The 13,563-nt window shown below is 42.2% G+C and overlaps 1 protein-coding gene across 1 annotated transcript in view; it reads right to left on the minus strand.

Moving 5' to 3' along the window:
* The window catches only part of TXNRD3 (thioredoxin reductase 3), a 75,415-nt gene that overhangs the window by 39,402 nt on the left and 22,450 nt on the right, over positions 1 to 13,563 (minus strand). The window contains exons 4-10 of the mRNA XM_046674053.1: positions 12,894 to 12,998; positions 12,580 to 12,652; positions 10,771 to 10,890; positions 4,966 to 5,108; positions 3,425 to 3,540; positions 2,364 to 2,589; positions 1,084 to 1,176 (exon numbers count right to left, since the gene is read on the minus strand). Of these exons, the coding sequence (XP_046530009.1) occupies positions 1,084 to 1,176; positions 2,364 to 2,589; positions 3,425 to 3,540; positions 4,966 to 5,108; positions 10,771 to 10,890; positions 12,580 to 12,652; positions 12,894 to 12,998 (876 nt within the window). The remainder of the gene's footprint in view (positions 1 to 1,083; positions 1,177 to 2,363; positions 2,590 to 3,424; positions 3,541 to 4,965; positions 5,109 to 10,770; positions 10,891 to 12,579; positions 12,653 to 12,893; positions 12,999 to 13,563) is intronic.

A 13,563-nucleotide genomic window follows, 5' to 3' on the forward strand; every position in this document is an offset into this window, starting at 1 on the left:
CGCAAGAAAAAGAAAGAGAGAGGAAAAGAGTGCAAAGGAGGGAGCGGGAGTGCTGCTATTTACATACGAGGTGAATGTGTAAGGAAAATCCAAAATAATCTAAGGATAAATTATTCAATAAGAGTTTAGCAGAGATTACTGAATACTAAATCGAAATACACAAATCAGCAGCATTTCTACACAGTAGCAACAAACAGGTAAAGACAATGATATTTTTCAAAAAGTTGCCATTTATAACTACATAAAAATACAGAAGTACCTAGGAATAAATCTAACAGAAGATCTTCCTGATCTCCACAGAGAAATGTATTAACTTTGCCGGAAATCGCTGAATATGGCTTAAGTAACGGACAGAGACAGAACATGGTCATGGGTTAAGACTGAATATTGCAAAGACGTCAAGTGTTTCCAGTTGATTTATAAATCCAATGCAATCCTAATCAAAATCGCAACAGGGGGTGACTTCTGCCTTTTGGCTTTGTTGTATATTTTCTGGCTTTGTTAATCCTCTCTACACTGTTCACTTCTTTTAATTAAAGAAAAATCAGGTATATGAGTATCTCAAATATAAACGTATGGTTTATGTTAAAAGTATAAACTATAGTTTACAAAAGAAACCTTGGTATCCAAACCCCATTGGTTTACGTTAGATCTGCTGCCAACCGGAACGGTCCACGGACTAGTCACGTTATTTGGAAATTTTATATTGTTTGTTTTAGAAAATGAAAATACCTTTATTATTGTTTTTGATTATAAGATATATTTAATGTTTACTGACAAAATATTCCAATGCAGAAATGTATAAGATGTCTAGTTCCCCAGAAATAAGCACCAATATCAGCTGGATGGGTCTGCTTCCAGAGTTTGTACTGTGCACAGTTACATATGCAAATCTATTTTCCCACAGTATTCTTCACACACCACTGAAAATCATCAAATGTTGACAGCCTAGCTCCCATCTGTATTATACTCTTACAAAGAATTAAAAAAAATGTAAAGCCTGGTATAATTTTCCCATAAGCTTTATTTGTGCCAATTTATGAGTGTGTTCAACCACTTACCTCTTACAAAATAGAAACTTACTGTGTTGTATACTCCTTCAACAGCGCCTGGCCCTTCAGTGGATTCAGCCACTACTCTCAGCTTTCCAGGGGAACCTTTCTCCAACTGCTGAATCTGGTAAGGATAAACAATGTAATGATTCTATCTAAGGGTGACAGAAAATAAATGGATCACGGGGTGTACATGTGCATGAGTGTATCCGTGTGTGTTTGGATTCAGGTTTGTGAACTAAGTCGAGAGTGAGAAAAGAGGACGTCACAGTATAATTAGGAGGTAGAAAGAAGTTGATGGATTAGCTGGAGGTAGCATAAAAGGAGGAAGGAAGGGATGCTTTCCGGGCGTTGGCTTGATAAACTGTGCGACTGTAGTGCCGTTTACTGAGTACTGGGACAGGCCAGAAAGGCTAGCTGGGGAGCACACTTAGGTAGAACACCAAGAGTCTCATTTTTGTCTTGTTAAATTTGAAATGCTCTTGGGGAATTCAAGTGGAGATATCCAATAAGCAGCAGTATAAATGGGTGTGGAGTTCAGGAGAGATGCGCGAAGAGGACGTATAAATCTGAGAGCCATGAGCACTGAGATGATGAAGTATGGCCTAAAGCACTCTGCCCAGGTGAAAAGTGCAAGCAGTGAAGAGGACCAAGTACTCCGATATTTACAAGTTGAATAGATGTGTAACCACAGGCTGCAGGGCCACAGAAGCCGAGAAAGGAGAGTGTTTCAAAGGGAAGGAAGGTCAGTTTCACCTAATGGGGCCCAGATGCCCAGGGAAGATAAGGACAGAGATGTCATCATCGGCTTTGACAACACGGAGTTTGCTACAGACCCCGACAAGCAGTTTCAAAGGAGTGGCAGGGATGGAAGTCGCTGAAGCTGAAGTGTAAAATGGAGGCAAGAAATTAGTAGCACGTACGGAAGTTTTCTTGTAAAGTGGAGAAGAAAAATGGGGACCCAGCCAGATAGGCAGAGGGGAAGGGAGAACTTATTTATTTAAAGATGAGAGACCCAGAAGGGAGTGAGAAAGGGGGAAAGAAGACGACTATGGGACGTCCCTGAAAAGGTGACAGGACAGTGAGAGAAGAGAGAACTCGGCCTGAGAGGAACAAGGACACCTTCTCCATATCAGAGGGGAAGAGGGACAAGTGGGTCAGTTTCATAGATCTGGGGTGGGAACACTATCTTTAAAGTTTCCTATTAAGTACAGACTAACTTATTTAATGAAATGAAGGAGGGATAAAAGAAAAAGCTAAAGAGGGAGTAAAGAGAAAATAAAAGGAATTCCAAATGTCGCCCAGACTTACCATCACAGGCACGAATTTTCTTAAGAACTTAACACCATGTTGTTCCATGTAGGAACCCACTTTCTCTGCCATCTCTTGATCAAAGCCACGAAGAAGGATTGAGCGCACCATAACCGTGACATCCAAGCCGAGGCCCGCCAGAAACCCTGCACATTCCAGAGCAACGTAAGATGCACCCACTACTAACGTTTTGCCAGGGCAATAAGGCAGAGAAAAAAGGTCATCACTGAAAGATAAAAATAAAGGAAAGAATGCCTAGGTAATGAAAACAGAATGCGTTACTTAGGTTTCCACGTGTAATAGCCTTTTGTTGGCTGAATGGCTATCTAGTGCTCGAAGAAACACTAAAACAAACAGGCTGCTGGAGGTTGTGACAGTGTCTACAGTGGAGTAAGAAGTATACTTCAGTGTTTTCAGAGTCAAATCAGTGGCTCACAAGCAAAGTTTTTTAAAAAATAAAATAGAATATAACATATTGACTCCATTATATGTGATAAGAAAAAATACTGTTTTGTCTGTCTTGGATTTGTGAGTGTGTGTCTGTGTGTGTGTGTGTGTGTGTGTTCACCTGAACAGCGGCACAATGAAAAATGTATTTCTTACTGAGCATCTGGTCAAAAACGTTTGAAGGTCAGTGCACCACGTTACACAGTGTCTTCTTCCTAACTGCCCAGGAAATCCCCGCCAAACCTCAGCATTCGGGGCAGCCATGCTTCTCCCGATCAACCAGTTCACCATGACCACACAGACACGAAAACCAAAAGCTAACCGGATTCACTTCTTTGCTTTGGCCTCTAGGAAGGTTAGAGCCAAATTCCCAGACCGATTCCCAGAGCAGGTACCTAGAAACACACAGCATACTTTTGTGCGTAAATCTGACCTTATTATTTACCTAGCCTTACTTTCTCTTTGCTCCATTATGTTAATTATTTAGCTTCTTGCCCTGTATGTACTTTTATTCATCATCAATTCAAATCTTTTGTGAAACAAGACAGGGAATAAATAAATTGGAAACATAAACACACAGCAATTTACAGTTAAAACAGGCTATTTTATCTCACCTGGTAATGCAGTATTCTTTATCTCCTTGGATCCCTAAATACCGTGGCCTCTCACCTGTTGCGATGACAAATTTGGCAGCAGTGTAACAAGTTTCCTGTCCTTTTCTATTGGTTGCCTTGAAAAGAGAAAAGTAAATTTCACTTTTTCAGCAAACACTACAGAGTATCAGGCACCCTGGACAAACTAGCTACTACCCCTACAGAGCTTCCATTCGATAGGAACAGACACGCAAAAATAACAACACTGCGGGTGGAGCAGGGGACCAGGGAGGCAGCCAGGGACAGCTACCAAGAAGGTGACATCTCAAGAGGGGAGGAGAAAAGTGAAACGACTTGAGAGGAATGGAAAGCTAACAGAGAACAGGACATACAGAGACACACAGGCCTGAAAGTAGCTGGTGTCTGGGGACAGCAAGTGGCCAGGAAGTGACAGGAAAGGAGGGTACATGTCACGTGGAAGTAAGACAGATCAGAGCCAAATGTAAAGAGCCACAGATGCCATCCAAAAATTTAGTCTATGGGCAACTAACAAAGGCTGTTCATTGTTTGTGTACTTTCAATCATACAAGTAAATCATAAATACATTTTCATTTTAAAAAATTCAAAAAAACCCAATGAAGGTGTTTAAATAAGAGGGTGGTTTAAACAGTGGGATGGAAAGAAGGCAGCCTGGAGACAGGACCCTGTTTAGGAGGATCCTGAAAAGACAAATAAGCACAGACTGTGGGGCTGAAGGGGAGGAACCAGAGAGTTCCAGCCGGAGTGACTGAGGAGACACTGCCATCAGCAAATGCGGAAACTCAGAAGAGGCACGTGTGGCCAGGAACCAACCGTGCCGGGCATACTACAATTCGGGAATTAAAACTAACTGATTTGTGCTTCTATTATGTTTCATGTGAATGACGTAATTCAAATCGGCCCACGGAGGGTTTCACAGGGCAGCTTTCAACTGACCACCTCACACCCTCCTAGAGATAACAAATGGCTACAAAACAACCTCAAACCCTGTCAAGATCATCGCACACTGTGCTACAAAAACAGCCCAAAAATAAATTTGATGTTGAAGACAGGATTTGACTGTCTTTCATAACTTCAATTCTGCATTTTTGGGTTCATCAAAATGGTCTCATTTTCCCTACGTTTTGATCTTATGATACATAAACGTTACAAATAGAAGTTTATAAAATACATTAATTTATATTAGACTTTTAGTAATGTTTTTATGAATGATATATATTAAAGGTCTAGTTAAGGTTTCATTTTAAAAAAGAATTACACTGCTGAAATTTTTCGCTTTTTAGTCTTTTGAACTTTGAACTCTTTAGTCTAAACATCTTTTAAGATGGCAATGAAATCAAAAGGCACACAATAACTTTAAAAGTTCTTTAAAAGGCAATTTCTTCAATTTAGCCAGACATGGAATCAACAACCAATGGGAGAACACACGTGCGTGCACAGCCATGTGCACACACACACAGCTAAGGCAAGCGCAAGCAACAGTAAGGAAAAGCAGTGAATAAGACAAAATATTCAAAGAGTACCTTTATTTTATGATGTTCGACAAACTCTCCATAGGAGTTGACGTAGGCCACAGCCTTCTCCCTCAATGACAACCTGTAGCCCCAGTTGAGAGAGCCGATGTGGTTCTGAATGGCTTCTGTCATAGTCTCCCAGTTGTGCTTCACTGAAAACAAATAACCAGAGTGGAGGCACAAAGGGAATTTTATTTTAAGGGTCAATTATATATAACTAAACATGACCCATATTATATATTTCTTTAAGAATCAAGAAGTGAACACAAAATAATCAGCAACTTAAATCTTTTTTATGAAGTTACGGTTTATGCTTCTTATTTTATATTACAAAACAAAACATATGCAAAAAGCACAGTGCTCAAAAGAAGGAAACTGGGAAAACAACCCGAGGAGGAGAGGATGGGGAAAACCGGCATTCCTACAGCGGTGCCGCAGTGTTCTGAAGCAGGAAGAGCGTCTCCGCTCGGAGCACCCCGGACACCTTCACCCCTTGAGGGCCTGCCGCAGGCGAGCGGCCTCGGGGGAGGGGGGAAGGGAAGGTTCACGGGGGAAGCAGGTCTCAGGTGAGCGAGCACTGCGCATCTGCCTCACCACACTGCGGTCCACGCCCACCCAGTTCACCTGGCGGTGGTTGGAGGATAGTCAATATCCTACATTTCTTTACAAAAAATGTGGTTGGTGCTCACTGCTGCCTGCTTTATAGTTCACCCACAATGTTTACCCACTTCCTGTTGAGGCTGGGGTGGGATTCGATGACGCCAGGATCTCTCATCATCCCTGTATCTTCTAAGTGGGATTTGTTTCCTGGAATTCACCATGTCTGTTGACGCTGGACGCCCAAAGACTAACCCAGCCAACTGACAGCTCGCCCTCCGGTCACATCTGGAGACTCACCCCACCTAGCGGTCTCCAGGAGTGATGAGCCCCACTGCTTACCAGGGACATGAGATGTTACAGTGCAGGAAAAGGAAAGCCGTCAGAGCGCGCTGAGAGGCTCAGCCAGTGTCAAGGCTTGCGGCCTGCCCGCCCTTTCTAGGATGCCAGATACCACGAAGTCTCCTAAGACTCTCAATCCAGAGGGGTCATTCTCGTCACTACGCTGCCCACCCCGTGACCCCAGAAGTTATGGCCCAGCAGTGATGACCCTCTCTTCACGGCACTGACCCTCACATCCTGATACAGCCTCCCCACTCCCCCAGAAAAGCTACTCTTCCAACCCTTAAATAACTATTTACTCCAAGGACCTTGCCAGTTAAATTCACACTTCACGTGTCCTTTTGTTTCTGGTTCCTGTTGTGAAAGACATTCTGTATCAGAGCTTCCCAAACACAGCCGCACATCAGCATCCCTTGAGAACTGTGTGGAAATATACAAATCCTAGGATAGGCCACAAAACCTCCAGTCAGGAGTGGGGCCTCAGGCCCAAACAGGTAAAAAACGGACCCGTACTGCAAGTCTGTGCACTGGCATTTTGGAATCACGTGCTCTAGCATTTTATTAATCTGTTTACTTCTACAACAGCATCACAGTTTTAAATACTGATGGAAAAAGCCCCTGTCTACATTTTCTCAGAGGTAGCACAGCTATTCTCACACGTTTGTTTTTCAATACAAACTGGGGGGCGCAGCGGTTAAGTGCACACGCTCTGCTTCAGCAGCCCAGGTTTTGCCGGTTCGGATCCCGGGCGCAGACATGGCACCGCTTGGCACGCCATGCTGTGGTAGGCGACCACATGTAAAGTAGAGGAAGATGGGCACGGATGTGAGCTCAGGGCCAGTCTTCCTCAGCAAAAAGAGGAAGATTGGCAGCAGTTAGCTCAGGGCTAAGCTTCCTAAAACAAAACAAAACAAAACAACTTTAGAATAATCTGTCAAGTTCCAAAAAGAAAAAGAATTAATTGAGATTTTTCCTGGACTTATGTGAAATTTACAAATTAATTTTGAGATAATGTTTTAACAATATTGAGATTTCCCCTCCAAGATCATAGTATATTTTTTGTTATGCTTTTATAGTCTTTCCTTATATTTTTTGTACATTCCTAGTTAATTTATTCCAAGTTATTCTATCATTTTTGTTGTAATTTTCCATTATATTTTTAATTAGTTATTGCTGTTATGTAAGAAATCTATAGATTTTTGCACATTTACCTTAACAGCAGTCAACATATTGAACTTTTTATTAGTTCTAATATTTTTACTTCAATCTCTTGCATATTATAGGTATACTGTATATAACTCATTATAAATTTAAAACATCTTTTTCTTCCTCCTTTTCAAATATGTACTTTTTCTTTCCTCTTCTTCCTTTTTGTGCACAGGCCAGAAGCACCAGAACAATCAGGGCGTTAGTAGTGGACATGGGCACTGTCTGATTCTTGACGTTAATGGAAACGCCTCAAGCTCTTCTCCATTAAATACTTGCTTCTTTTTTCTCATCATGTAAAGGAAGGGTTCATTTCTTTGCTTACATTTACTGACAGATTTGTTTTGTTTTGTTTTGTTTTGGTGAGGAAGATTGGCCCTGAGCTAACATCTGCACCAATCTTCCTCTATTTTGTATGTGGGACACCCCCACAGCATGGCTTGATTTGCAGTATGTAGGTCTGCACCTGGGGTCCAAACCTACAAACCCCCGGCTACCGAAGTGGAGCATGCGAACCCAATCACTATGCCACCGGACCAGCCCCCTGATAGTTTTTTTAAAAAGCAGGAACGGCTGTGGGATTTTTAGCAACTGCCTTTGGAGCTGCCATCCAGGTCATCACATGGATTTGGTGTGCTCCTCCTGTGATTTCCTTACACTGACACACTCTTGCATCTTCAGAATGAACCCGCTTCAGTCACAGTGCGTTCTAGTACAGTCTGGAGAGGATTTGCTAGTGCTTTCTCTAGAGTTTTGGTACCTCTATGGGCTATAGCTTTCTATTTTTACACTATCTTTTTGTATTATTGTCATGTCAAGACTAAAAAAAAAAGTGAACTTTTCCATCTTTTTCTGAGTTCTAGTACACTTTAAATTATAGAGAAAGCGTCTGTTTCTTGAAGATTTGAGAAAATTTACCTGTATATCTATGGTGTCTTTTGGGGAAGAGGTTGCTCTTAGACAATGCTTTCTTTGATAATTCAAGTCAATTCTGGTCATTCATATTTTCCTGGAAGATACTCCTTTTCATCGAGACATTTAAATAAATTCTTACCACTAATTTGTATATGGAATTTGTTTTCTCTCTTCTCTATCTGTAGTTATATTTCTTTTCTCGGAACTAATGTTGCATATTTATAAGAACCTTCTCCCCTTATTTCCTTGATTGGATTTGCCAAAGGTCTGCCTACCTTTTTTGTATTTTCGAATATACTCTCGGTTTTGTTTATCAATTCTATTTTGGGCAGGTGCTAACTCCTTAATTCCTAGGATTTGTTGGTTTTTGCCTTGTGGTCTACCATCTGCTATTTACTGCCATTGCTTTGGTTTGCATTTCCCTGATATAGCTTTTCCCATCTATTTAAAATTCAAAAATTCCTATATTTTCAGCAATGACCTCTTTTGGTTTTAGGTGTATGTCTTGTAAAGAGCACATGGAAGAATTTTGCTGTGTACCCAACCTGAGAATCTGACCCATTCAGCTTTTTCTAATATGTAAAAGACCGCTCTTGTGTCTGCATCTTATTTCCTGTTTTTTAAAATTTATTTGTTTTAAATTACAGCGTCATGCTATTTCTTTGTACATTTCCCTTTTCCCTTTCTTTTACTTGGAAGTTTTACATTCAATTTCTAATCTGGAAATTATGTACACATTTTAAATTTATTTTAATCTCTATTTCTCTATCAGCATCAAGAAGGAAAGTATCTACAACATTCTCCAAGAACAAGATTTCAGCCTGCTTTTATTCCCTTCTCCTGCCTCTCAGATTCGGTTGACTTCTCTTGGTTGTTCACTGAGCCTACACCTAAACTTGCTAAGCCCCAAACTCCATGTGATGGCTGGCTTGGCATTTTTTGGTATGCCACCTCAAAATTAACTCAGAAGCATTTTGTATATGGGGACCTTCGAGGAATCTAACATAAGATTTTACCCACTGAAAGAAATTAAAAAGTATTTAGAAATATTAAGCACTCAGAAGAGTTCAAGAACGTCACCTGGTCCCCCAGGTGCGGCAGAGCGGGGCAAGCATATAGCCCACTGTGCCCTCCCCGGAAGCACAGGGTCCCAACAATGGGAGGCAGTGGGCACAGCGAGGCTGACGCATCAAGAAGTCATGAGCTCACGGGGAACCTTGTGTCTGGTCATCCACACGTCACCTTGCCTGGCTGTCCCCTCTGTCACAGGCCGAGTGTGCAGTTCTGTCCTTTGTGGCCTTTTCCCAACCACAGTGGCATTCCATGTTTTCTCCCATCTTGGAGTTGATTATTTTAGAAACAGGGTTTGAACATTTTTAATTTTAAAGAGCAACTCCTTAACTACCTAACTACCAAACCAAAAAGTACATAATTCAAATCCTATTCCATTCAGTCTTTCTGCAACATTTCACTCAAGTTAGTTCTTTTTTAAGACTCCTCAGGTCCTAATCTTGCCCTTAAAAATCGAACCCCTCCTGGCTTCTGTGAATGAGTCTCCTGGTTCTCCTCCTTTTCCTCACCCACTTATCTGGGTTATTAACACAGCCCAGGGTCCTGTCTCTCTCTTCTATTCTCTTCCATCCATAGGTCCTCCCCGGACCATCTCAGCCATTCCTAAGACTCCAACTCTCACCTCCATGCTGACTCGAAACCCAGGCCTTGCCCAGACCTCTCTCAAGCAAAAGCCATTCCAGATATCTATCTCCACCAGGATGTTCCGAAAGGACTTTAAATGGAACATCCACACAAGATGAAAGAGTCAGGAAAAGGATTCTTAAAAGTGAAGACCACCCAGAAGTGAAACTCCCGAGTGAAGAGACCTCATTTTACCTACAACCAGTCTGCAGTTTCACTGAAAGCTCACCATGGAGCTGACTGTCGGGGCAAACTTGTCCAGCCTCAACTCATTATGTCCCCCACACCAGCGACTATCCCAAACTTGCCTGTGTTCTCTATCTCAAGGAATGCACTACATTCTCACCCAGTCTCCCTGCCCGGATTCATTCCTCTCCCTCACCTCTACCCTACTGAGGACATCGACGGCCTGGCGGGATCACCTGTAAGCACCAGAATCATCTACGAAACTTTAAACACACACAGATCTACTGGATCAAAATCTCTGGAGAAAAAGTCCTACTTTTTTAAAAACTCCACACATTATTCTGGTCGTACGGAATCACCACTCCACATCTAACCTGTCAATTCTATGCCTGAATTCCTCTAAATCCATCTCGTACTCTCTAGTCCCGCTTCGGTCTCTGCTCAGGCCTCGTCGTTTCTTCTCTGAGTTATACACCAGTGCCCCACCTCACTTCCCTGTCTTTGGACTTGACTCCCCCCACCTCTAGCCTTCTAAGCTCCCTGGCGCCATCAGAGGGATCCGGATTGCAAACTGTGGTCCGTGTTCCTCTCCCGCTGAAACTTCTCCGCAGCTCTCTTACCACCTCTGGGGGTAAATTTGAACTCCTTAACACGGCACTGAAGAGCTTTCGTGACCTCCTTTCCTCTCTAATCTCATGTCTCCCAACATCCTCCCTCGAGTCTTCAGCCCAGCCACTCAGGAGCTGGCACAGAGTGGGCTCCTGACGAGAGTTTAGAAAACAAATTTCAAACTCAACTATAGTGAGTATTTCTCAAAGAAACTCATTCTTTCTTCTTTTCTCCCAGTCTATATTTTTATAAACCATTACCCACCTTGTTGATTATACTCCCAGCCAAATTTCCTTGAGTCAATTAAGGCCTGCCCCAAAAGGGCAGCTTGATGCATCAACTTCTTAGGAATGCAGCCTACGTTTACGCAAGTACCACCAAGACCTGAGAAATAAAATAACAGTTTTAACATTTTGCGTGTGTGTGTGTGTGTGTGTGTGTGTGTGGGCGGGTGGATGGTTTTACCTACATGCGGAGTGGGTCTTATTAAAACGTGGAACCAACAAACTTGAATGGTTGTGGGGTCAACATCACACCCTACAATAACACACAAATGATTAACCCAAACTGTTTAAGAAGGGCTCATGAAGGAGGCCCAAGGATAAGCAAAAATGCAGATGTGTATTTGAATGGTTTTCTGGGGACAGAGTCCAAAACTTTGATCTGAGTCTGACCTACAAAGGGATCAGAACTGTATTAGATTAATTAGATACGCACTACACCAAAGGCCAGAACCCCAGCTTCCAGCCTTTACTCTCTGCAACTCTGACTCCTTCTCCGAGCCAACAGCAGGTCCACTGCAAGCTGCCTGGTAACATCTACTCGGAATTTTGAACAACATGCAACAGGTCATATGTAAGTGCCCCTGTGCAAAGCATGAGTCCACAGGTTCCCTCTTTGATCAGTCTCTTCTGGTAATCCAGATAAGTAGGATATTTCTGAACAGGAGAAGAAGAAGGCAGGAGAGGAAGAGGGAAGGAGGAAGGAAGAAAAAAGACAAGTGTACACACACCATAAAAATATGAGAAAAATCAAGGTAGGTGAGGTTTATTATGTGAAATTCCAGCCTTAAATTTTTTTGAGTAAGTTTGAATTTTAAAAAATCATTTTCCAGCAGGAAAGAGATGACACTCGGGCTGGGTAACTGAGGAGAGCTTGTAGAGAAATTATTACAGGGCTGCGGGCAGGAAGAGAAGGAGGGATAGAACAGTGGGGCCATCACCAACCCCACGTGAAGGGGCAAGCATACTGAGTGAGTGCCACAGCCCAAAGGCGGACCGCCGTGACAAGGGCTGTGGCCTTCCACAAGGAGAGGGACCCAGCCTGCAGCGACCAGCAGCAGGAGCCAAGGGGATGAAGACCCTACCGCTACTCTCCTGCCTCCTTCTGTTCTTTTCCTATTACCCCAAACTGGCCAAGCCCAACCAGAAGCCAGAGGGCAAGGCTGCCAATTCATCAGCCTCTGGGCATAAAGCAGGGTAGAGGCAAGGAGAATGGACTTGAAGCATAAACAGAAAATATCCAGCACAAAAATCTATGTGTTCTATTTTATAGTGAAAAGAACATGGAAAGGTGAGCACTCTCGTCTACAGCAAAGTCACAGGGCTGGGAGCTCACTGTGCATTTTATTAAACACACACGCTAACTTGGCAGACCATCATGTAGCCAGGAGAGTCAGTTATGAAATCAATGCAGAAAAACAGGAAAATAGAATGGCAAACTTAGGTGAGAAGGACACAGTATACACTGTGACCACAACTATGTGAAACCATTAGTGCATGTGTGCAAAATAATTACGGCATAAGTGTCAGAATCCTGGGGTCATGGAATTTTCTACTTTTCGCAAAATCTTCCTTAATTATTTTTGTATTATCTTTCCAACTTCTCCACTTGTTAACTATGCGATCTTAGGCCACTTACGGAACCTCACTAGACTCAGTCTCCCCAACTGTGAAACAGGCTGGTTATACCTCTTGAGACTGTTGTGAGGATTAAATGAGACTCAGCAAAGCCAAAGAAGCATGTAAAGAGCAGAGGGTAACAACAATCGCAACAACGAAGAAAACAGCTTACCCCAGGACGTGCCCTGCGGGGACGGCACCACAAAGTCTAGCACCATAACTTTCTTTCCCAAAACGGCAGCTTCCTACAAAAAAAGCTACATATAAAGATGCTGTCATTTTCCTGACACTCCTCTAACTTTTCTTTCTCCTGGATGAAAAGACTGTGTTTGTGTCAAAACACAGACGTTCTCTTTATTAAAATCAACTATCACAATAAAAGCTTAGACTGTAACATCAAAATTGGCTTTTTTTTTTTTAAGTAGCAGAAGAAATGCTTATGGCAATCACCAGGAAAATTACCTTCAAGTTTCATTTTTTTCCTACCTGAGCACATGCAAGGCCACCAGAACCACCACCAATGACAATGAGGTCATAGTCATATGCTGAATCTCCCTGAAGGAGCTTCTCTAATACACCACTCTGATGTGCCTATGGTTTAACGAAAGGAGAGAATACGGTATGACTTATTTTAAAACTGCTTCTTTGCATGCTACCTCCATCAGCATGGATTTCTTTTAAAAAATCTTAGAAACAATCTATACTAATTCATGTAAGTTGAAATTGCAAATTTATCTGGATGTTATTCAAATAAGGGCCAACTACTCAAAACACATGGCAAAGCACATACATTTCTGTTTATCACCCAATAGGTAGGGATGTGTCAAATGACCCAGAGCTCACGGCTTTACATCTACGTCAGACGAGGTCATTTTCCTTGGTCTAATCATCAAAATATCATAACCAAGTGCAGTTAAATAACTAAGTGTCATTTTTCAAGATCCTCTTTATCTTGTTCACCTGAGCTAGGCTTCATTTCGAAAACAATCCTCACCCATCATCAGCAGGACATGCACTTCAAATACTTTCATAGTTTCTCATAAATTGACCTAAATTTTGCAGCTCACTGGTGAGCTTCCTATACAACACAAACATTTTGCTTTTTCTTTCAGCAGTGGTCATGAGGCTGGCTCTGCACCATACTCTCTTGTTCACT

The sequence above is a fragment of the Equus quagga genome, chromosome 1 (assembly GCF_021613505.1).
Source record: "Equus quagga isolate Etosha38 chromosome 1, UCLA_HA_Equagga_1.0, whole genome shotgun sequence".
Taxonomy (NCBI): Eukaryota; Metazoa; Chordata; class Mammalia; order Perissodactyla; family Equidae; genus Equus; species Equus quagga.